At 40.7% G+C, this 25,831-nt stretch overlaps 2 protein-coding genes across 2 annotated transcripts in view; both read right to left on the minus strand.

Moving 5' to 3' along the window:
- Window positions 1–765: 765 nt before the first annotated feature.
- ctdspl3 (CTD (carboxy-terminal domain, RNA polymerase II, polypeptide A) small phosphatase like 3) lies at window positions 766–10,470 on the minus strand. The gene is made up of 11 exons (XM_051377245.1): window positions 10,214–10,470; window positions 7,771–7,894; window positions 7,497–7,637; window positions 6,796–6,904; window positions 5,602–5,713; window positions 4,532–4,618; window positions 4,181–4,243; window positions 3,763–3,842; window positions 2,629–2,755; window positions 1,976–2,071; window positions 766–1,280 (listed from the first exon to the last, which is right to left on the minus strand). Exons 1-11 carry the CDS (start codon window positions 10,340–10,342, stop codon window positions 1,215–1,217), a joined length of 1,134 nt encoding a protein of 377 aa, XP_051233205.1. The 5' UTR covers window positions 10,343–10,470; the 3' UTR covers window positions 766–1,214.
- Window positions 10,471–13,463: 2,993 nt separating this feature from the next.
- Window positions 13,464–25,831, minus strand: part of arid3a (AT rich interactive domain 3A (BRIGHT-like)) — a 47,025-nt gene continuing 34,657 nt past the window's right edge. Inside the window, exons 7-10 of the mRNA XM_051376549.1 lie at window positions 25,002–25,249; window positions 23,460–23,750; window positions 22,416–22,505; window positions 13,464–21,732 (exon numbers count right to left, since the gene is read on the minus strand). Of these exons, the coding sequence (XP_051232509.1) occupies window positions 21,575–21,732; window positions 22,416–22,505; window positions 23,460–23,750; window positions 25,002–25,249 (787 nt within the window). The 3' untranslated portion in view covers window positions 13,464–21,574. The remainder of the gene's footprint in view (window positions 21,733–22,415; window positions 22,506–23,459; window positions 23,751–25,001; window positions 25,250–25,831) is intronic.

The following is a 25,831-nucleotide window of genomic DNA, read 5'->3' on the forward strand; positions in this document are numbered from 1 at the left end:
TGTAATATTCTTACAATGAATTAGACTATTAATGATTTAAGCCTCTTAAATGTGAAGATTTGCTGCTTGTCTTTGTTTTATCTTACTGTAGATTAAGTATATTTGTGCTTTTTACTGCAGAAAATTATATTTGAACATGTGAAATTAGGTCTTTTCTCATTATTTACTAAGATTTTATAACCTAAATATTAATTAATTGAAGAAATAACACAGATCAATCATTATAGTCAGTTTTGGCATTTCTACATTATTCTTCTATTTCTATAGTTACATATTAAGATGTTTTGTCTTTCTCAGCAATAAGTTAACTTTTTTGTCTCTAGTTGTTTGAGGAGGTTCCAGAAACAACTTTAGATGCTGTATAAGATCAGCTATATCCAAAATAAAGTTGTGTAAAGTGAGTAGATAGTATTGAACTGTGAATAGTACTCTTGTATTAATTCACTGTTAAATGATATCTCACCTATTTCACACATCTTTTCCATTTGCTCGTGGCTCTTTCCTGCTGCACAGGAAGCCGTGAGTTTTATTTTTTCAGCAGAATTTTTTAAGGAAACAGAAGAACAACATAACACTGCTGCTGTAACGCCACAGAAACTCAACTACAAACCCAGAATGATGAAGATCATCACAGATATCTGATTACAGACTCTCCAGCAGAGAGGATGCTGACTAGAATACGTATTATTTAATCATTTTAAACATTTAATCCACTTCCTCATTAATGACATCGCTTAAAGTAAAGCCAATACAAACCGACAGCAGTGGTTTATTGTCCCGTTTATTATTAGGGTCATTTCTTTGCATTAAAAAAGCATATCTAAAATATACAGAGATAACAGACATTGATTAGCAATATAATCAATAAATAAAAAACATCAACACTATAAACAAAATAGTTGAAGTTTTATCTTGTAAATATACACATACACTGGGTAGCAGTTTATTGCCTTGTTGAATGAGTCTGGGAGAAGACGGTGGTGGTAGTTGGGGGGGGGAGATGAACGATCAGCAGCATGTTTGAAATACCGATCAGCCGTCCTTTAAAGTAATCAGGGAGGACAGAGGAGGGACGAGCAGGTCCGCCACAAACCAGCAGGCTTTAGGTTCCAACTGGATACTGCTTTTAGCCAAAGCATAAAGAAAGCAAACAAGAGCTGTGAAAGTCACATAAAGGAGTTAAAGTGAGGGAGGTGGGGGGGGGGGGGGTCCTGTTAGTCCTCCGACAGCAGCCTGTGGAAGTGATCCTTCCTCTTCTTCAGCACCTCCCGAAAATCCTCCTGAAAAAACACAACGGGAGAGATTCAGACTGGATGATGAAACCGGGGGAGGAAAAGACAGCAGGCAGATGCTGCAGCAGATAACCAGCTGTTTTATCCACAACTGACCCAAACATCTGCCGGCTGCACCGAGCGCGACTGTACGAACAAAACCCTTAAATATTAATGGATCGATACTTTAACACAGTAAATACTTCATTGATCTGATTCCAGCTTCGCCTTTCACACAAATTCCTTTTCATTATTGATTAATCCGCTTCTTATTTCCCTGACTAGTGGCTTGGTTTGTACATAAGAGCTGCGACAGTTAAGTTTCTAATTAACAATCGACAAGAAAACAATAATCTGAGTTTCCAGTGTATAAGATCACATTTTCACTGTAATAATTATATAACTTTATTTAAATCCTCCATTTACAGGATCTAAAATCTCTCTCTGGCGGCTCCTAATGTCGTTATACCGAAAACAAACAGACAGACGACAACAATCTGACGACTGGACCCATCGTTAACTGTCACAGCCCAAACTGAGGGACAATTCTTTGTCCTCTTTTCTTTATTCAAAAATTACCTCTATTTTTTATAAAATTCATCTTAAAAGGTTAATTGAGGGGAAATTCTGTCCATATAGGAAGAGAAACTAAGTTTGCCACATAAACAAACAAACATGTATGAATGAGAATATGTCAGACGTACGGCTGCAGACAGTTTCTCCATGGAGGGGACGAGCTTCTGGAGTTCTCTGTCCGCTGACTCCCCCGACCAACTCTTGATGGGAATCGTGTTCATCAGCTGTAAAAACATCAAAAAATCAAATCTCTTTTTTTTTTGTTTTCACTCTTCAGTTGATGATTATATGGATGAGTTTCACTTACAAATCTAAAATACAAGTGGTGATATTGTCAATAAATCCCATGAAAAGACAATAAATTGATCCTATGAACAAATATTATCTGTGTAGTGAAGTCTGACAGATCTTATTCGTCTGATAATGCTCCACTATTATTAAAACTCATTTCAATTCATTATGATGAACACAGCAATGTGGTTTATTCTGAGTGAATCCTATGAACATTGTCCTGCTGCTGTAAAGCACCAAATCCACAGCTGAACTTACAACTGCAGTATTTAGTCCAGTCTGAGTGATGTGCAGCAGCTCTTTTATGAAGCAACTGAAGTAACCATTTTAAAGGTTTACTTGAGATTGTATAAAGAGACAGACTAACACACTGTTCTCACAGGATTTACTGATAACACTACAGAATATCACCGGCTCTGTCTGTTAACAGCAATGGAAACAACAGTATTATGAGTTAATCATCTAAAAGTCGCAGCTCCATAGTGCTCACATGGTACGGGTATGTGTGCGGCGCGTTGTCCAGAACGACTGTCTTTGCGAGATCCCTCCCGAGAATGTTGAGATCTTTGATGTAGTGTCCGAGGACGCAGGCACAGTCGTCCTGATACAGACGATGTCTAAAAGGTAAATAATCAACAGGTTAAAAACATTTACAGACTTTCCTGTGAGTGTCAGTGTGTAAGAGGTGTGTCTCTCTCTATCTCAGATAATACAATATGTATTAGTGGCCACTTTATTAGGTACATCTTTATAATTTAATGTAATCCAGCTTTAAAATGTTCTCTTTATTACTGAGGTCGTACATTTAAAACCTTAATACATTTTCATTCATCCCCACTTTAAGCTTTCATCAGCGACACACTAACAGACATTTACTAGCCGTTAATTGTAAGATTAAACAATTAAACAATCTTAGTTTGTGATAATTGTTTGGACCATTGTATCAAAGCAACATTACTCAGGCAGGATGTGAACGCCTATTATCATTTTGAGGTCAGGAGTAGTTGTAGGGATGGTGGTGTAACACAGATTTGTGCCACCTCACACAAACCTCAGACCACTAGTTTACCACCCGGGGGACCTTCGTGATACGTTATCAAGCAGTCAGTGGGTCAGTGAGTGTGGTAACAGCTGTTTACATAGCAGTAATCCATCATCCCATTACACAATGATAAATACAGGCAAACTTTAGTATTAAACCTCTTTGCACAAATATATTTTAAAAAGAAGATAATGGTGTTTAAGAGTTTTTAAAGGGCCCTTATTGTGGCTAAACTGGTGTATAAACTTTTAAAGTAAATAAAATACTTTAAAAAGACCCAGTTGACACCCTGTTATCGATCAATTTGTATCTTTACGTCCATTTTTCTGTTATATTAACCACCTGAAGCCAAAAGGACAACTAAGATCTACTGTCCTCACTGTATGATATGAACACATCTGCATTCATCGTCACTACACTAACGTCAGCCAACTTCTGTTACAGGAGAAGACCCAAAGTGACCAACTAATGATGGTCCCATTACAAACATTTCTGAGTGATAAACCTGGAAGAGTGCACGTATCGGCAGTCAAGCAAAGAGTTTATGAAACACAAGTGGAAGCAGATCTTAAGGAGACGTACCGAAACAGTTTTCTCTGCGGGTCCAGGATGTTCAGTATCTTCTCAGCGTATTCCTTCTTTGCACACGTGTAAACAAAGAGCTGTAACAGAACACAAACAGCAGCTGGCACCGATTCAACACAAACAAGGGCTCAAACTGCATTTAGTTTAATTCATTTTCATATACAGAGAAAATAAGATAATAAGGTGGAAATGAATTGGTTCAGATAAATTAAGGGGGGGGGAAGGGTTATGATAGAAGTAAAAGCTTACAAGCTCACAATATTTGAAATTCCACTTTGGCAGAATAAAACATATTATCATTAATGATCAAGTTCACCTCAACTCTCTAAAAACAAACTGTAGACAGCACTAATGTAAAGCTGACTGTACCAATAAACGACCAGAAAATTACATTTTATATTAGATTAACACATACCTCATACATCTTTGACATGGACTCCAGAAACTCTTTGACGTGCGGTCGTAGGATCATGTACACCTGTTGATAACGGGAGGATTAAAGTTAATACATATTCTCCACTTTCTCCTCACTTTCCTTTTCAATTACCTAAAACTGTTGAACAGGTAGTTTACTTAATGCTTTATCTCATACCACTTTAGAAATCTAAAAGTGTCTCCCTCTTCCCACCACTGTTATTGTTAGTTCTGGTATTTCTCCACATTAAGACATTCTCCTGCTTCCTGTCATCGCTCACGGACGAGGACAAACACACTGAAGTGATTCTTCCATCACCCTTTCACCATCTCCAGTTGTTTGCTCGGTTACCTTGTACTGATTGTCCTGGAAAGCCGTGTAGAAGGTGTACTCTGCTTCATCGATCACATTCAGAGAGCTGAACATCAGGGTCTCCTCCTGGAAGAACACAGATCAATGTGACTGCTTCCTCTCGAGGGTAAAAAGGTGATTTTTAAGTCTGTCACAATCTTAGCCTGAAATAAAAGCTCTTTATGAACTCACACTACCAATGTTACAGAGTAGTATGTTTTTCCACAATAGATTTGTCTGAATTACAAAACAGCAAATAAGAACATCTGATGCAAAAAGTTGAGATTGAAGACAGATGAGGAAAACCAAAACAACCACTGTGTTTGAGCCAAGTTCAGGAAAACAATGTGCAGCTATTGTGAGGCAACAAGTATGTGACGTATTACACGTTAACTACTTCATGACAGGGTACTCGGCCTCTCTCAATACAGGGTACAACTAATTTGGACTCGAACCTGGCGAGTTTAGCTCAGCTCGGCGATTACACTTCAACACAACGGTACTGTGACAAAATAATATAACCTGAATCAAAAAATAAAGTGAAATGTTGTTGTTATTTGTGTTATGGACATTGACCGGCACTTTTAGCTGCCAAGACGTCCTCACATCTCCAAAAAAAGAACGAAGTCTAAGTGGTTACTTTCTCGCCTGAAAAAAAAGAAAGAATCAAAACTTAATAAAGTTCCACTTCTAGTCGTCTCAACTGTACTTGGCAGGATGAGGACTTTGAATTGGAACTGTACTTTGTGACTGATGATGTTTCACAACATCATGGGAACACAAGTACAGACAAGGAACACACTGACTAAGAAAGGCCCACTGTTCCTCAAACACACTTTGAGAGACCTGCTCTGCCACAGCTGGTGTGGATTTCAGTTGACGTCGGGCCAATTTGTTCCTCCACATTCACAATCACTGCCGTCTTGTTCACCGTGTCTTAATAAGTTAATGTGTCGTAGTAAGCTCTTCGTTAAGCTCTCCTTCAGTTAATATTTATTTGTCAAGGTTGAAGTTCCACGTTGAGAGTTCTTGTGCCTGTGTGAGAGCAGGAAGCTCCAGATTAAACTCACCAGGTCGACCACCAGCGTGGCCTCTGGAGTGCTCCTGGTCTTGGGGGGAATATCTCTGAGCTGAGGTCGGGAATGCTGAGACTGTGACGGTATGTTCTTGATGAACCGAAAGCTGGGAAAGAAAATATTGCTCTTAGTACTAAAGCACATGAAACAGGACACACATAAAGGAAACATTTGTATTTGACCTACCAGGTCTCTGTTAATCTAGATTTGGTATCGTTACCGGGATGTAAGTAGGGCTGGGATTCTTTGGGAAATTACTCATCATTCAACTGCTTAAAATAACAGATTATTTTTATTCTAGTACACCGTGTGTCAAACCATTCACTTGCAATCTAAAACGTAACTGGCACTTAAGCTTAATGGTGTACTCTAGGTGAACACTACTGTCAGTCCCAACAGAAAAAAAAAGAGAGAAGGCGCCTGAGAGTAAACAGCTTGTTTGTTAGTGTTGGAGTTCGGTGCTCCACTTCACTAACATTAATGTCTGGGAGATGCTGCTGAATGATGAAGTTTTATAATTTTTATAGTTATCAATTGCCAAATGCATCTGAATGCTCGCCTTCTTTAAATAAAAAGCTTCAAAATAACTCTAGGGGGAAAAAAACTCCACAGCTGCACGGTGCTTTCGTGGTCAACATAACTTAATTTTTGGAGTCTGAATTGATTCAGAATCAAAGAAAAATACACTGGTGCACGAGGCTGTGATCAAAATCAGGTGACTTTTTCAGATATGGAAACATAACATTGCTGGAAGTTTGTCAGACTTCTTTTTCATTAATGTTCTTTGCGGCTTTGTGGAGAAGCTGTTGGTCAGTGTGAGAGGAATTATTGATTAATGTTGTCTTTAACTGATTGATCTGATGTGAGAAGATCACATAATAAGTATAATAAGTGTTTATATAACTGATTTTGTGCATAAGAGACTGATTGAGATAACACATTTATTACAGTATTAACAGAAGGTGGTACAATTTGTGCTCTCTCTGCCTGCATGTTTAATCTTGTGCTGCTGCCGCCTTTATCTAAGTTCAATGGCATTCAACTCAGACTGTGTAGGTCCAACCTGTTAACAGTGCTGCTGTGACTCTAACAAAGAACTAACCAGGGTGCTCATTCAGACATGAGGCCAGCATGTTAAACTGACATCAGATCAACATAAACCTCGTCTGAAAGGAGCTTTATACTTACGGATCAAAGACTTCCTCCTCCTCATCTCCAGCCAGAAGGTCAATGGAGCCGTACCCAAACACACCTTGTTCTGGGCTCATCAACACTTTGGTTCCAGCACACTTCACATCTGGATAGATAAAACAACACAAGTCTGTGAGCAACCAGGTAAACTTAATACTCAGACAGTCATTAGAGGAGGTTCCCATGCTTCCTTTAACAGTGAGACTCATTTACTAAAGCTGTTTACAGCATTGTCTCCAACTTGTTCAAAAGTGAATAGCAATGACCCCTACTGGATCTCAGTTATAACAGGACACAGAGTCCTCTGGCAATAAAATAAATACCAGCTGTCAGCTGACCACATTAATGCCCGCTTAGCTGTTCAAGAGGCTCACAACGTATTTTCTATTTGAATCACCCAGGGTGGGAATTTACCACAAGCCACTAGAAAGATGCTGGTAGATTTATTATGGTCGGTATATGCGAGTTTACTCCACCAGGCACTTTCCTCATAACACAATAAAGCAACCATCAGAAGGATGACTGCATATCTCCCAGAGTGAGTGGAAAAGCAGTGAAAGTGGAAAGTGGACAGAGTACATTCTTACTGTCTGACAACACCAAATTAAAATAAAATATCTGGAAGGGTTGTTGATGACTTTGAGGTCAATAGCCCCTAATAGAGAACACAGAGTCTCAGTGACAGTGGCTGTACTCACTCTCTTTGCTGGGTGTGAGGAAACGCACAATGGGCGAGTAAATGTTTCTGGCTGTCGCGTTTCGAGGCGTCACCGGGTCGATCTCTGACAGTATGCGCTCATGTTGCATGATGGGCCTGATCGGAGTCTTGAAGGCCAAATCTACACCACACAAAGACAATCAATCAGTAAACGCACAAACAAACAACAGTGCAAGGTATTCACATTCACGGAAACACACTGTTAAAATATATAAAAAGCATCCCAGAGAATAACCGGGGGCTGTCGAACGTACCTGCTTCTCTGTCATCAACAGCGATGGCTCTCTTCCTTAGCCGGCCACGGGGCAGTGGTCGCCTCGTCAGTGTGGGTATTTCGTCGTCTGACTGGTGGAGGTCATCACCCACGGTCTCTTCACGCTACACACACAAAAAGTTTTTTTAAAGTTGTCAGCGTCTGTGCTGTACTATAACTCAGTTATAGTACGGTAAACATATGCCTGAATTTCCTATAGAAAAGAATTAAACATGACTTTTCTTTGTTTTGACATCAGATCTATATATCGGCCTCCGGCGGCCCTGCTCTCTACATATCAGCACCGGCCATTGAAAAACCAATATTGGTCAAACACTAATAGATACAAAGTACACATCTCACTCTGACGTTTAAAACGTCTATTCAAAGTTAGACTGACAATAAACTGTTTGGGCTTCAGAAACAAAACTAACTAAGAAAATAATTAGTAATAACAAGAATATAATCCAAAATACATCCAAATATCTGTGGAAAACATACACATAAATTACCATATTAATGTTTAAAGAAGCATGAATACTACAGTGACTGACTACCACAGTAAATGCTGCAGAGACTTTGTACAACACTGCAGCAGGAGCCTTGATCGGGTTGTTATTCAAATGCAAAAAGACAAAAGGCTGAGCTACAAAAAAGCAGAACCATTTCAAAGTCTGTAGTTAACTGCACAGAGTAACTTGTTTTACCCTAAAAGGTACTGTAATAGTAGTGTATAATTAAATCATAATATTAGTACCAGTGTATTGCAAGACTATGCATCACTGTTTGTTGTTGTCTTGAACATGAAAATATCAGTACCAGTAACTTCTGTTTTTATTCTAGTATCCATCAATAGAAACTGTACCCCAACCCTACCGATATAGTATGAACCTGTCGTATTTTACTTCTTTAATTCTGCAGCCAGTCACACCAAAGTGCCCACACGTGAGCCATGGACCAAAATTACTCCAGGGAGTGAAGTATACGTCGCTGGAGTACTTAGTGTAAACAGTCTGCACGCGTGTGTCCTGTTGACCTACTTTTTACTGGGACCCTCTCTCACGTTACTGGGCTGTTTAATCCTCTGCTGCTGCATCAATCCTGTGTCAGACGCCACGTCACAGAGCTGCATATCTGACCCTTTAAACCCAGCCATGAAACCACGGCATGACTGGGAAGGATATGTGGCAGAGTATTGAATAGGACTGGTTTTCTTTGTCCAAAGGTTTCTGCTCTTTTAAATAAAAGGGGATGTTTACAATGTATATTTGATGCTGATGAAAATACCCTCAAATTAAAGCTTAAAAGGTGAATTTCTAGGTCAGTGGAGTCAATTTAAGCAATAAAGAGCCAACATATGATAAAGCATCCAAGTAGTTTAGTAGATATTATTTTATATTATCATTTTTGCATCAGAAATGTGATTTTCACTGAAGCTTTTTGGGGTCTGTACCAAACAAACATGTTTTGTTATATCTGGGGAACAAGACTTGTAGGTCAGGGTGCTCAGCAGCACTACAGCACCTCATTATAATGCAGGTTTGTCACACTTTTTTACCTTTATAAAACAAAAACTGCAGCTTCTGCAACTTGGATTTTGCCATATTGTCATTTTGATTATTCTATGATTCATTGTTCAGACCCAGTGGGAAGGATTTATGGCCACTATTGAATAGGACTGGTTTCCTTTATCCAAAGCTTTCCGTCTCTTATAGATTTATTTACAATGTATATCAGATGCAGATGAAAAACACCCTTAAATTTAACTTAAAGTCATAACTAATAGTTTAGTCTAGTAATAAATTTGAGCAATAATGAGGTAAACTAAAAAGTACCTTAGGACCTTTTAAAAACACATTTAAGGCTAAATATAAACTTTTTCCAACTTAAACTTCTAAGAAACATTAACACAATTCAGCAGCATCACAAACTAGTCTTCAAAAAAAGACGACTGAGCTGAATCAAAACCTGTTTCAGACAGTTTCAACAAACAAACTCAGACTAAAACCTTCGTGCTGTTGAGATTTATTTGTTGTTCAGCTGCGTTAGCTTTGAGCTAAAGTAAGCATGTTGTCCCTCCCATCTGTTTCATTAACGCTGCAGTTTAAGTGTGCAGGTAAACCACTCGTTTTATTTTAAATAACTCAAGAGAAAGTACGAGAGGTTGGGTTAGGTAGAGCAGGAGAGCTAACAGCTAACAGCTAACCCGTTAGCACCGCCATCTGTTTGTTATGAGGCACAGCTAACGCTCACCAACTTCCGGCTAACGTTAGCATCAGAACACCTCAACGGTTGATTAACGGCTACACTAGTGGATGCGGGAACAGCTTGGTTAAATAACGTTTAACATTTTACAGTTTAACATTTTACAGTTTAACATTTTACAGTTTAACATTTACAGTTTGATCGATAATCGTGGATATCGGTGTTTTAGTGAACGGTACCGTGCTCTGAAGCGGGCTTTCGGTCCCAGATAGGCGCGTTCGTTTCGGCGTCGGTTTGTTGGACCGCCGGCGGTTGATCCTCGGCGTCTCCGAGCAACCGGTAACGGTTTTCTGAGACCTAAGTCTCATTTTTCTTCTTTATATAAGTCTCCTAAACATCAACACGGAAACTCCTCCACTGCAATGAAGGCGATCGCTTTCAGTACGAGGCTTTGCTTTGCTTTTTTTTTTTTTTTCCGCCACCACCAGGCTGCGTTCAGTAGTGGAGAGTCGGGTTTAGCTCCGCCCACGCCGCTCATCCCCGTGTCTTCTCGAATCAGTTTGTGTGTTTAAATCTGCCGGGGTGCGATAGGTTCACCGGTGCGGACAGTGCTATTGGGCGGTGCTTCAGAAGAGTCCAGCGTCAACGTGAGACGCGGGTCACGTTGCATGGCGACCCAGTTAATGTGTGATTATATATGAATGAGAAGATCTATTATAATGATCAATGATTTTATTTTAAATAAACAATATACAGGGAAAATAAAACATTTTAACACTTTTTAATCTGAGTTATTATTATTTATAATTATTATTATTATTATTATACAAAAATAAAATATATATATACATTTTAAGATACTCCCTGAGCCTTTTTCTTTTAATTATTATTTATTTATTTAGTAACTCCTTGCTTTATTATATTATTATTGCTAATAAATAATTTTATTACATATAAAACTGTTCTTTTCTGGAAAGTAACTACCATAAGGGTTTACATTGTATGAAAAAACTATATTTATTTGATACATTTTACTTTGCAAATTAAGATCAATAACACAAAATATAATCAACAAATAAAATATGTATTATTAAAAGGTAAAGATTTAACTTAATTGATTGTCATGGTCCACCTGATTCCTTCGTACAGGCAGAAACTAAAACTCTGTAAACCTGTTGCGAGGACATTAAAGCAGTGGTCCAGTGAAGCTGCGGAGGATCTCCAGGCGTGTTTGGACCCCACGGACTGGGATGTTTTCAGGACTGCTACTGAAAGTCTGGATGAGTACACAGAGGCTGTGACATCATACATCAGCTTCTGTGAGGACTGCTGTGTACCATCACGCACCAGGGTGAGTTGTAACAACGACAAACCCTGGTTCACAGCCAAACTCCGTTACGGTTGCAGAAGGAGCAAGCGTTTAGGAGTGGAGACAGGGACAAGTTTAAGGAGTCGAAGTACAAGTTTAGGAAGGCGGTGAGAGAAGCTAAACGTCAGTACTCTGAGAAACTTCAACATCAGTTCTCAGCCAACGACTCTGGTTCTGTCTGGAAGGGGCTCAGACAGATAACTAACTACAAGCCCAAAACCCCCCACTCCATCAATGACCTGCGCCTGGCAAATGAGCTGAATGGGTTCTACTGTTGCTTCGACAGACAAAGGTGCAGTCCTGACAACTTCCCCCGTGACACCCCTCAACAGCCCCACCTCACCAGTCCCCCCACCCACCCCCAGCTCAGCAGGAGCCGGGGCCACTCCACAACTTCACACCTATGTGAATCCCTCCTCCTCCACCACAGCGACGACTCTGCCTACAACAGAGGGATGTCAACAGGCTCTTCAAGAGGCAGAACCCCCGCAAAGCAGCCGGACCAGATTCTGTCTCTCCATCCACCGTGAAGCACTGTGCTGACCAGCTGTCTCCGGTGTTCACGGACATCTTCAACACCTCATTGGAGACATGTCATGTGCCAGCCTGCTTCAAGTCATCCGCCATCCTCCCTGTCCCCAAAGAAGCAAGGACCACAGGACTAAATGACTACAGACCCGTTGCCCTCACCTCTGTGGTCATGAAGTCTTTTGAGCGCCTTGTGCTTTCCCACCTGACAGCCATAACGGACCCTCTCCTGGACCCCCTGCAGTTCGCCTACAGAGCCAACAGGTCTGTAGACGGTGCAGTTAACATGGCCCTGCACTTCATCCTCCAGCATCTGGACTCCCCAGGAACCTACGCCAGGACCCTGTTTGTGGACTTCAGCTCTGCGTTTAACACCATCATCCCAGCTCTACTACAGGACAAGCTCTCCCAGCTCACTGTGCCTGACTCCACCTGCAGGTGAATCACAGACTTCCTGTCTGACAGGAAACAGCACGTGAAGCTGGGGAAAAATGTCTCTGATTCCCAGACCGTCAGCACCGGATCCCCCCAAGGCTGCGTTCTTTCTCCTCTACTCTTCTCCCTGTGCACCTCCAGTCACCCGTCCGTCAGGCTACTGAAGTTCGCAGATGACACCTCCCTCATTGGGCTCATCTCTGGTGGAGATGAGTCCGCCTACAGATGGGAGATTGACCATCTGGTGACCTGGTGCAGCCAGAACAACCTGGAGCTAAACGCTCTAAAAACAGTGGAGATGGTTGTGGACTTTAGAAAGAACCCAGCCCCACCCGCCCCCATCATCCTGTGTGACTCCCCAGTTGACTCTGTGGAGTCCTTCCGCTTTCTGGGTACCATTATCACCCAGGACCTCAAGTGGGAGCTGAACATCAGCTCCCTGACCAAGAAAGCCCAGCAGAGGATGTACTTCCTGCGGCAGCTGGGGAAGTTCAACTTGCCAAAGACGATGATGGTGCACGATCTGGTTGCTCTAGGGCCCTGAGGCGTGCAGGTAAGATTGTGGCTGACCCCTCCCGCGCCCGGCCACAAACTCTTTGAATCACTCCCCTCTGGCTGGAGGCTGCGGTCCATCAGGACCAAAACCTCTCGCCACAATAAGTTTCTTCCTGTCTGCAGCTGGCCTCATTAACAAGACCCGGACCCCCCACTGACAGACTCTTATACCCACCCTTTGCATAACATTAATGCACTCCCATCTTCTGTACAGTTTTCCTATATTTTCTTATCTTTATTTATCTATATATTTTTAAAAAGTTCTTTATTCTTGTGTGATTTTAGTGTGACTTGTATATTTTTTGTGTGATTGTATATTTTAAGCACCATTGCAGACAAATTGTGTAAAAACCTACCTGCCAATAAATCTCATTCTGATTCTGATCCATCGGGGAAACTGTAAAAGCTACCCAGCAGTAAATAAATTAGCTCCACCTTTACCAGTGTGTTAGTGATGCTTACGCATAACTGCATCAATAATCAAAGTACCTCCTGCATCAATGTTACTGATAATGAACACATTTTTAATGAAGACTTATTAAATAACACAATTTTTAAATTAAACTGATTAACATGTTTGCTTAAAAAACACCCAGAGCTCATTGTGACATTTAAGAAAGGTGATATTTTATTAATTTCAGATTCAAAATAAAAGTATTCACACAAACACATAATGAGTAAATAGGCAAGAATTGCTCTTCACCCTTCAAAAAAAAAACAAAAAACAAAAAGAAAAAGTAAATACAGTTGCATTGCCCACTGCCACTTCACCGATACCGTGGTTGGCGGGAAATGTCCCATTCATCAAAGAATGTAATCATTTATAGAAAAAAAAAAGGAGGAATAAGCACACATTAATAGAACAGACTAAAAAAAAACAACTCGCAGTACTGACAGTGGTACTAGAAGCAGTACTCGTTGTAGTACTAGTAGTAGTAAGCTGTTGAGCTGAAGGTTCCCTGTTGTTGATGCTCAAATAAACTAAAAACAGCAGAAGTGTTACGAACCTGTAACACAGAGAGAAACAGAGCGACAGAGAGCGAGAGCCACCCAGTGTCCAAAATGAACCTCTCAGTTCACCTACAGGGTGACGCTTTATATATATATATATATATATATATATATATATATATATATATATACATACATCTTTGTTTTATTTGTTTCCAGCCAAGATAATAATGTAAACACACCACAATACATGTTCTCAATACAATCTCATGTGCGTCACTAGTCTTTAAAAGTACTCTACTGGCATGTTGGAAGTTCATTTCGGACCCTGGCGCCCGCCCTCGCGCCCTCTTTGTGTACCCACTAAACTGTAACTTGAGCCCTCACTGGGTTAAATGCATCAAACTGGAGGTAGAGGTAGATTTTCCTGAGAAGTTGTAAAAGACAAGAGCCTTGTTTCAGTTCTGAAGTTAACTTGAAGACACGTGAAGCCCCCTTTCCCCGCCCACACACACACACACACGCACACACACACACACACATGCACACACACACACCCACACACACACGCACACACACACATCACATGCTTCCCTAAAATAAAATCACATAATTTATCATCCTTTATCGCTATATTAATAAATCTGCTCTAAGTGTAATCTCTGTGTGCGGGGGTTGCTACAGCAAATCCAGGAAGAAAAATAAAAAGCAAAAGAAAGAGCAAAAAAAAAATGATATAAACATGATATAATTCACAGCCCTAAAAAGCCATATTTCAGAAATATTCTATTTAATGAATCTTAGTAATACAGGTTAATTCATATAACATTGTCACAGCAGAAGGCATCTTGTTATTTCTCATCATTTTCCTTGTCCATAGTCCACCTTATGGAGGTAAAGTCAGTGGTGAAGTCCAGTCAAAATCCCCTAAAAACCCCACATGCACCATAACCCGTAAATGTTGCAGCAGAATTTCCATGTCGGCATCATGTGGGGGAGTCGAGACACTCTGGACCTGGTAATATTTTAAAGGAGTTTTTTTTTAAAAGCTACCGGCTCTGGTTGGGGAGTTAAAAGCAGCAAACATTTCAATGACTTTCTTATGTTGTTACATTTTGATGTAGAGAACGAGAGACTCGGAGGGTTTGTGCTGATCAATTGGAAGCTGCAACATCTCAGATTGGAGGGGGTGGGGGGAGTCAGACCCTCAAAAAGCACTACATTTACACTTCTGTATATCGTCGGGAAATCAAACTCTAAGACAAATAAAAATGCTCTTTTTTTTGCGTTAATGCAATGAAAATTAATGTTCTATCTGTACAACGGCACGTTAACGAATGTGCACCAAACAAGCAGACTTTTGAAATCAAATCCAAGCTTTTATAACTGCACACAACAATAATGTAACTTAAAATAAAATAAAATTAAGCCTAAGAACTGCAGACGTTTGATAACGTTTTCTAATTGAATTCTTAACAAGTGAAAGCAGCTACAGACACATAAATGCGGCTGGTGACATTCAGACACAAACCTGTTCTGAACTAAAATCTCTTTTAAAACCTCCCGAACAACCTCTGATTTCATACTAGCTGCTTCAGAGTTTAAGACTGATAGAGTTTTTACAGCTGAGTTGTTCCAATGTTTCCTCAGCTACCTCTGATGTGGAGGAACCTGCCTGACCTGAAAGCTACAGCGAAACAGGAAAGACAGGACATTTAATTACTGAACGTTTACTGTGGAAGTAAATTAACTCTTTAAGTTAATCAGTTTTCAGATTTGACTGTTCCATGAGGATCTAAATGCTGTTTCAGAGGCTTTGTCTCCTCAGTAAAGGACACGACTCTGGAAACACTGGAAGGAAATGAAGATAGGAACACTGAACATCTTTTCTTTGCTGTCTCACACTGAAGGACTTTGGGTCGGACACTTTTGAGTTTCCATTCAGGAAATCCAAACTGATTGTGCGTCATAACAAAACCTTCCACAGAGGGGAGCTCTTAGTAAAGAGGTTGAAGCCTGAACTGAATCCTCGACTATACTCTCTGGGTGCCCTTGCATAACTGAAATCTATTAAAAAAGGCGGGACTCCCGTTTTAAAGCTGATATCTGATTGTCTGTGGTCTTCACAATCTCTTTCATTAGTCTTCACGAGCACTTGATGAGGTAGACACAGGCTTGATTGTGGTTGAAGGGATGTCAAGAGTGTTTGGAGGTATACGGCGTTGTCGTAACGTCCCCTGATTGTCGCTACCGCGCAATTAAAAAGATGCCGACCTTCCCCGAAGATGCTGCCGTGCACATACCGAAAGAGAGAGCGCCGCTGTACCTCGACCGTTCAAATGCAAATATCTCAACAGCCTGTCGATAGATATACGATAAACATGGATCCATTGATGGGTGCAGGTGCTTGAGTGTTGCCTCAGGGGCCAAAAGGTCACAGGGTCAAATCTAAAAAAAGCAACGTTGATCCTTTAGATCAGTATTGATTGGGTTTTTGCTATCTCCAGCAGCCCCCTCCCCCCCCTCCCTGAAACCAATGCTTTCAGTCACAGAATGTCTCTATTTGATTGTCAGCCATTACCAGCAACTGTGACATCTGCTACTCATGCAGAGAGAGAGAGAGAGAGAGAGAGAGAGAGAGAGAGAGAAACAAAAACTCAACAAACTGAATAATCAACTTCCTTTTCTATCGTATATATATAAATGTTACAGGAGTATCACAGAGGAGAGGAGAATAAAGACAATGTAAAGAGATTAAAATGGGTCTTCTGGTCACAGTTCTGGTGTTTATATCTGTAGAGATTATGCTGCACCACAAAGACAAAACACAGCAACTACATATTCAGTCAAAACTGAGTTAAGAGCACAATCCTTATCCTTCCATAAAAGTTGTTATACAATCAAATGTTTATTTTTGAGGAACGAAACAGCAGATTCATAGAAACTATAAATCAGAGGTAAACAACAAACTGCTGTGACTACACTCGGCTAGTTTACCCACTTTATTTCTGTTTCCTGGAAATGAAAGATCTACTCTGATGCTCTGAAGTCTAATTAACTGAGCTTGTTACACCATATAAATAAGAAAATAACTACATCTTAAATCATAATGGAGAGACCTACCAAATGTTAACGAGCAGTGACTGCAGAACTTGTATGACTTCATGTGGTTAAGCTACAGTTCAATCACATATTCAACATGTATTTAATCAAAGATTAATCAACCTTAAATGTAGATACTCTACACTTACTCTACTAGGTTTTTCTGTGCTCGTAATATTTGATAATAAATAAGGTGTAAAATTTTACAGCTTATATGTGTGTTTCACAGTTTGGCTACAAACGTCAAACCCCTTCTCCTCTGTTTCACTGCTGCTGTAGTTACTGCACTCTGACTTTGTAAGGCTGTATGGATAAGAACTTCAACCATGCCAAACCAATTCATGCCTCACATGAGTTCAAGTCTAATCTTAACGCAACTATCTGAAAGTGAGTCTACAGAGTTGGTACTGTACCTAATAATTCACTATGACCGTATTGTAACCTGTTTTTTTTTAGTGGTGTAAAGAATGCCGTTGCCAAAACTACAAGAATAAGACCCAGATTGTGAGGAAAAGTCGTCATACTGCATAATGCTTTGGATAAAGGCGTCAATCAAATGCAGAGAAGCCACTTCAGCATTAGTGTGCGTGGGTACATTGCCTTCCTCGGTAACAAATCTACACTGAGAATCCGATCAATAATCAGGGTTGTGGAAAAAAAGGCAAAATGGTTGAAAACAATGAGGTCGTCCACAAATAGTTCACCACGTAAACAATGTAATTGACTGTAAATTCACTCCTCCAGTGATGATGTTGTGCACACTGCAAATATTCTCTCTCACACACATATGTAAGGCTGCTGACACAAAGCTGTAATCTCACACAGACTGGAGTTTCAGTTCTGCAAATGTTTTCTCAGTTATTTTAAGTTAAAACCCTCGGAGCCGCTGTGTGTGAACAGACTGATAAAATAACGAGGGAGGGGAAGAGAAAGCCAGCGTATAGACAACAATGCAGTCTAGTCCTGCTGTGTTATCTAGGTTTGCTGCTCAGCCTGGATAACGTCAAGTTCAAAGTAGCCCTAATAGTCTTGCTAGCATGCTGACTTCATGAACCCTCACCTAAATCCCACCAACAAAAACACACAGTGACGACGATGACGGGCAACTATAACCAGACTCTGCCTCCAGTTTTAGAGCCACCACAGCAGCAGCAGTTTCAGAAATATAGGTGCACTCACAGAAAGTCCAAACTCCGCCACCTTTAGGTGAGAATAGTAATAACAAGTTACAGTTTTGACACTCGTGACACCCGCAGGCCACTGTTACACCAGCCGCTTTCCTTTTTATAACTTTTTTTTTTTTAACTGTTTGTGAGCTGTTTGAGGCTTTGCATTTATTATTTTTAAACTGGCAAAACAAGCTTTGTTAACACACTTTATGATGTTTATATTTGTTGTATTTGCACTATAAACTTTATATATAATAATTAACATTTCATCTTGTCTGAGGGGATGAATGAATGAAAAAAAGCCAAAAGCTGAGTTATGTTTTTGTTTGAGTATTTAATAATCACTGAGGGTTAGTATGACACAATGATTCTCCATTATTATTTTTCTTATGCCTTGGTCCTGAGTAGTGTGTGTGTGTGTGTGTGTGTGTGTGTGTGTGTGTGTGTGTGTGTCTGTGTGTGTGTGTGTGCGCACTGCAGGTCGTCAGCTGGGTGGAGCTGAGGTACCATTGTGGTAACCGGGAACATCTGGTCAATGCTCCTAAGTTATTTAAACCCGCCTCTCCAGACGCCAGTGTGTCGAACCCTTCACCATTAACCAAGCTCTGCTCGACTCATTGCAGTTGTTACTAAGTTTGGCGTGCGTCTCCCGCCTGTTGTGGCCCACGAGCACGTTATAACAACAACTATTTTAGCTGACAGGTGGTACGCATGTAAAATGTAAAACCTCAAACACACACACAAAGAAAACAGCATCCATGAAGACTCTAGCAGTAGGTAGCTGCCTGTAGCTGGTGGCTTCAAATTATTTGCATCTGAGAGTAAAAGCTGCTGCTGCTGTTACCTTTCTTGCCTATAGGTGGCGCAGGCTGGCAAACATTGAGAGTCTGATAATGACCCAGCAGCACCAGCTTGTGCAGAAGCCTGCTAAACATGAATTAGTGGGTTTGTGAGTGAGTTAGAAACTTATTATCTGCTTCACAGCTAGACAAATACATTCATATTTTAAGTAGATATTCCTCTTTTTGTCACCGTGGTTTTCACTTCACTTCACTGAGGGTTAAATCAACCAATGTCTCTGTCTTTAAAATATCCAAATAAAGCCTTTCTTTTCAAGGATAGTATGTATCTTTGAATGAGAGTCGTTGGCTGACTGAAAATTAAAACTACATTTCAGAACTGACCGGTGTTTGTGTAGCAGCTGGTGGTGATTTCCCACCGAGAAGCGAGTCCAGAATCAAAGCCACAACAGCCATCTGGTGATATTTGACTGGAACAGTAAAAACTGATTAGACGGAGGTACTGCTCGCTCTCTGGTCATCTCATGCTGTGTTAAGGCCTCAGAACAGAACCCACATACAAAGCCTGATTTACTTCCTAACGTCAGTAGGAACGAGGCTGCTTTGCGTAGTGGCGGGGGTCGGGGGACGAGGGAGGGGGGGGGGGTTGAGTAACAATCTTTAACAGCCGACAGTCCAAAGAGGTAACACAGGTTAAAGTTCAAAAAGCTGAATGATTGATCTACTTCAAAATGCAGAGACGCAACTACTTATGAATGATATGGTATCTCCACCGTGGCTGATTTCACTTTTCTTTTTTTTTTATAAATCTAACTGCAGTGAATGCTCGTACAAACACTAAGACACAAGCCACAGCTATGATTACCTCTGAGCTAACATTGTCAAAAAGCCCCAATTAAGCAACATCTAAAAAAACAGTCAGAGGATCACAAGACATTCTCGGTTACATCCTTGACAGCAGGAAAAGCTAGTCTCAGGGAGACCCTGTCCTCGTCACAGCACGGGATAAGAAGCACTTGGATCAGAAGAAGCACTAAGTCATGCAAAAACACAAAGCTGAAACAAAAAAATAAAAGCATCTGTAATCTATAATACAATAAAAACAAAACGTCAGATATGAGCTGAAACAACTGTCAGGGTAAGTTTCTTCAGAAGCTCGGATAGCGTCACCTGACACCTGATTGTCCATGTGAGTGTCTCCACAATGACACGGTTTTAGTGGATACACGACTCCTGTGAATCTAAGACAGGAAAATCAAAGTTTTCCTGCTTCACTCCTGATCGCTGAAGGGCTTTATCTTACAAATACGGGCATGCATCAGACCGTAAGACAATCACTCCACAAGAAGGCCAAGTTAGAAAAAGGATAAAAATGTGATCTTTCAACAGAGAAAGATGTCAAAAAGCATTGCTCTGTCAAGATATTGTACAAAACGATGAGCAGACGGACACCTGAGAACAATCGAAAAACGTGTATTATCCACAACAGGAAACAGTCGGTTGCAGACGCCGCTGAGGTTCAGAAAGTCCAGCCTGTTGAGGTGCAGCGAGGGGGGGAAAAAAAAAACCCATCAAGGAAAGGCTTTAGTTCATTTTTCCACCTGCGCAACTGACCTTACTCATACAAACAGCCATTTTGATCACTAAGCTTGACAAATTACCTGCATGATTGACATAAATATGCATTGAACTGGCCTCCTGTCAACAAACATTTCATTTTAGAGCCAAATAGTTTGAATTCAGCAGGGATGTCAGCTTTGTAGTTAATTAGCTACTCCCTAGACTCCGGTAGCGATCAATAACGGACCAAATGTATTAAAAAAGTGAACCAATATCCTTGCAGAGTCTTGAGATCCAGTTAGTTTTAGGTTTGTGTTTTGCTGGAGAATCAGTGGCACTGATATGATGTGTATCTGGGCACACGACAGGAGCGCAGACCTGCATCGGGCTCGCTCTTCCACACAGAGATCCAAAATGGCTGCCATGTGAATAAGGTTATACGGTTTTACACAAAATGAGGTCACAACGGTACTTTGTTATATGCCCTGAAGAAACAACATATACCTTTTAAAGCTTTTCTGATTAAAAATAGAGGATATTCATACTTTTTTTTTTTTATAGAATTCTAAATATATAGATTTTTTTTTCCTGCAGTGAGAGGATTGTTAAAGATTTAAATGATAAAACACAATAAAGAGAATAACAATAATGATAATAATGACAATGAAAAGATAAAATAAAAAAATCTCTCCCCTAGAGGATAAAACATCGCTGTCAATCAGTAGCTGTGTTTGTGTGTGTAAACAGTGCATTACCCTTCCTAGTTATTACCTTCTCTTTTGTTCTCCGATAATCTGTACATTTATGCAGAAATAAATAATTCACAGGTTGTGCATACATATTTGTTTAGCATATACTGGCTCTCAGTTGGGATATATATATATTTTTCTTTTTTTTTTCCGAAATTATTTTGGCTATGAAGAACAAAAGAGGTGAGTTGGTGAGAGAAAACCTGAGATAGTGTACTTCAAGTGATGTGAGTTTCAGTTTGTGTCTTTCTGTACAGTTTATGGTTCTTCTCTTTTTGGCATAGATTATGTAGAAAATGAGGTTGATTTTTGGCTTTACTTAGCGTGGTAATAAAAAAACAAAACAAAAAAAATAAAACGTAGGGGAAAGGCCGGGGGTTTGTTAAGACAATGAGTTGCTGGAGGTTGAGGTTGAGGTTGAGGTAGGTGTGTTCTGTTGCTGCTGTGAAGCAACACGACCGCTGACTGTCTTGTTGGAGGCGGACGATCCAGCTGCACCGGACAAGGCCGACCCTGCTGCTGCCTGAGCAAAAAGAACGCCTAGAGAGAAAAAGATATAAAAACCCCAAAAACGAAGGTTAGAATACAAAGTCTGTTTGTAGGAGGAGATTAGACTACAGTACAATAAAGGCTGGACGAAAGGGGGAAACAGAGTAGCTTGGCTCTCTTTAAAGTTATTTAATATTATTACTTATTTATAATATTATGGTTGTTTGCTCTTGATGGTACCAGATGCATCAATAATACTGTGACAGCGAGGTTCTGGGACGTCAGATTGAGTTCAGATTAAAAGGTCCAGTGTGTAGGATTTAGTGGCATCTAGCTGTGTGGTTGCAGATCGCAAGTCTGTTGCTTCACCCTCCTCCTCCAGGCACTAGGGAGAAACTACGGTGGACACAAAACGTTTCTGTCTAGAGCCTGGTTTGTCCCTTCTGGGCTACTGTAGAAACATGGTGGTTCAACATGGCGGAATGAAAACATACTAAATAGATCCTCCGAAATGTTACACACTGGACCTTTAAACAACACATTAATTAGTGATTGTCGAGCTGTTGGTAGGCAGATTTGTTAACTTTAGAGAGAGCAAGGCCAGCTGTTTCCTTCTGTTTCCTCAACACGCAGTCATGTGAGAGTCGATGTTCTCATCTTAGTCTCAGAGAGACATGAAACATGAAAGGAAGTGATCAGCTGGACTTCCTGTTCAACACGACAGCGATACTCACCAGTGTACACCACTCCATTGAGCTCCACCGACATGCTGATGCTGCTTGTGCCGTTGGTGGTGAGGTTCAGGGCAGAGTCCTGCCTGCCTTCTGTAAGGAGGACACGCACAGGGCAGAGATGTGTTAAGAAGACCCAATCACTTACACAACAAATTCAGAAGACAATATTCCCTCACAACGCAGACGACTTTCCGAAACATTTCTCTGAAGTCACCTGTATTATCAGTACTGAGAAACAGTTTGCGTGTTCTATCAGATAACCTTGCTATACGATCAAAGAAGGGAATCCCCAGACCAGACAAACACACACATGTTCTGTGTGCATGCATGCATCTGTTCCTATAAGTTATTCAGGTCAGCATATAGGCCTGCTTCCTCACTGTTGGGCGCTGTGGTTTGTGGTGAGATGGCAAGAATGTCTTGAGATACTAACTGCCAGGAAGTGTAAAAATGTTTGAAATCCATCTCATGTGAATTCTGGGGTAAAACAATGAGTGAAATCCACAATAATTCCCACAGCAGTAGCATAGACTATTATATACAGTATATAGTAATGTGACTGTTCTGGTAACATTTTTTAGTCTGATGTAGCAGGTAGATTTTCACATTCCTCAAGGCAACACGACGCAGCCTCTTCTATTATTATTACATTACGGCAATGTCATTCATCACCAGATGTTATCAATTTATTTTATGTCGATAATATGCATATATTGATGTCTGTTGAACCAAATGATACTGATCCTATCTGCTGCATCCCGTCACTCAGACAGAAATAGATGGCAGTGTATTAACTTTATTGAATTTAACATGGAGATTAATATTCATATTAACTGTCAGACCGAAGATGAGATTTGCTTTTATCAAGACAGGATAGTGTGGTTTCACCAGTAGTCAGAGATCACAGAATTGGAAATTACACTTTCCTTTTGCATCAGTGTGGTGACACAATCAGCCCTTTAAAATCAATCAATCTGACTGGTAGCTTTGCTTTTCTCATGTTAGCTGAATATATGAGACAGTGTGAAACGCTGTGTTCAGTACCTTGGTTATTGATGCGGATGTTCATGGGTATCTGAGCGGTCATGGCCAGCAGGTTGTGTTGCAGCGCTCTCTGCAGCAGTCGGTGGTGTTCCTCAGCAGGCAGCGCCATCTTCTTCTCCGGTGGCTCGCCGGCCTCCAGTTTGTCCCTCAGCTGCTCCAGAGCCGCCACCTGAGCCGCCATTGCTGCCTGAGCCGCCGCTGCCTGCACAGCCGCCACAGAGTGACCCGCAAAGGCTCCCACTGGCAGACGAGCCATTCCGATTCCCGGCAGCGACTGGCCTCCCTCCTCTTCTGACCGGATACCACAGAGAGGGAGAGGAACTTAAGTCAAGCACACTCAGCTGAACATGATGAGTTATCCAGGCAGGATATATATTATGTTCCTCCCCTGACCACACTGACAGAAAAACAGCTGGTTTTTAAGATGCACACTACGTTACTGCTTAGAGAGGAAGCAAATCAAACTAAAAAAATAAGCATCTGCAACATCTGCTTTCTGGTAGTAAATACAGAGGTGGAGGTGCCTTGAGTATTTATTTATCTGACAACTTTTAACACAAATATCTGTGCTTTCTACTTCTTAGAGTTTAAAAACAGGCTAGTTACTTTAGTTAAGCATTTTAGGGGAATTATCGATTACTATTATTAATCAAGACCTGTGCACTCTGAGGTGCCCTTGAGCAAGGCACCTAACCCCTAACTGCTCCTGAAGTGCAGCTATGTGACGGTCTATCACTCCACCATCTCTCCACATTTGCATGTCTGTAACCCCTAACTGGACGTAGGCAGTTTTTCCTTGCCCTTGTCGCCAAGTGCTTGCTCATGGTGGTACTGTTGGGTCTCTGTAAATAATGTTTTAAAGAGTTCGGTCTAGACCTGCTCTATTTGAAAAGTGTCTTGAGATAACTTCTGTTATGAATTGGCACTATACAAATAAAATTGAATTGAATTGAATTGTTCTTCTTTTTCTGTATCACACATGACAGACGTAACAAGATGAAAAAGATGTAAGAAGATGAAACAGGCAAGAGAGGGAGACACGACCCGATTTGAAGTTTCAGTTAACTACTTGAGTAAAGAAGTTAAATCAGTACTTCTACTTGAGGAAATAATGTGTGTAATTCTGCTGGAAACACAAGGTAGTTACTGGTACTAGGGTCGATATATTCATTTCTTAATGATAAAGGCAGGTTTGAACGATTGTCATTGCAATTTTCAATAGACCTTTTTCACAGCAGCCATTTTGACATGAAATAGTAGGGTAAACACAGGTGTTACCAGTGAAGCAGCATGCACAAAAGGAGCACCCTGACTCTGTTTGACCTAAATGGAACAGTCCTTAATTAGTATAACTGTATATAACACCTGTGTTTACCCTACTATTTCATGTCAAAAAGGCTGCTGTGAAAAGGGTCTATTATAATGTTGCGACTAACCCATCTACTTGTCAAACTAAAATCAGTCATTAAATGTTCTAACGACCTCTTTCAAGCTTCAGTTAATCCCATGTGACGTGAGTGCAGCATAATACACGAATCCCACCTTTCTTGATCTTCTGGATGGGGGTCAGCGAGGACCCGTTGGTGCACACCGGCAGGCCCACACTTGGCGCGGGGAGCTTCGGCGACGAGAGCATGGTGGGCGTCCCGTTGGGCGAGTAGGTGAAGAGGGAGCTGCCGAAGCTCTGTCGTCGGCCCTCCCGCCGGTTACTGTCGATGGCTGCCTGGAGCTCGTTGGGGTTGCTCAGACCCCTCTTATCACATTCATATGGGTACAGGTACTTCATGTATCTGGAAAGAACACAATAAATGTATTTATGTGCTGCTGAAAATGTCAGAATCATAAAACTTCAGCTTTTTCACACATTAAGATAAATTTCCTCATAATGACGACGATTACTCAGCATGTGAAAACAGCTGTGTAATGTCTGGAGGAGCTGGAGTCCAGTCATGAGGGTCTAATGAAAGATAGGGTTTGATCTATTGTTTTTGAGGTTTCACTCATACTAGGGACTAAAAGTCTGCATATGTCAGTGTCTACAGCTTTGACTGTTTACTAATTTGTCTGTCACAAGTGCCCAAATGTTATGGAAGTACCCTTTTAAACACCTTATAAGAGTTACCATTAAATGAATGGCTACAGTGAATTAATCAGCACTAAAATAAAAACACAGCTCTTAATCATACAACATATTAAGTGATGGACAATAACTTAAAGTAACATATTTGAAATTGCATTCTCATGAGAAGTGATCAGTGCTGCTGCCATCTGAACAAACTACAGGAAATGACCTAATTGGTAAAACAAATGGTTGTTGACATCTGATAGTCAGCAGCGCCACATGCTTGAAACACTGAGCAGAACAAAAGGAT

The sequence above is a fragment of the Dicentrarchus labrax genome, unplaced genomic scaffold, assembly GCF_905237075.1.
Source record: "Dicentrarchus labrax unplaced genomic scaffold, dlabrax2021, whole genome shotgun sequence".
NCBI lineage: Eukaryota > Metazoa > Chordata > Actinopteri > Moronidae > Dicentrarchus > Dicentrarchus labrax.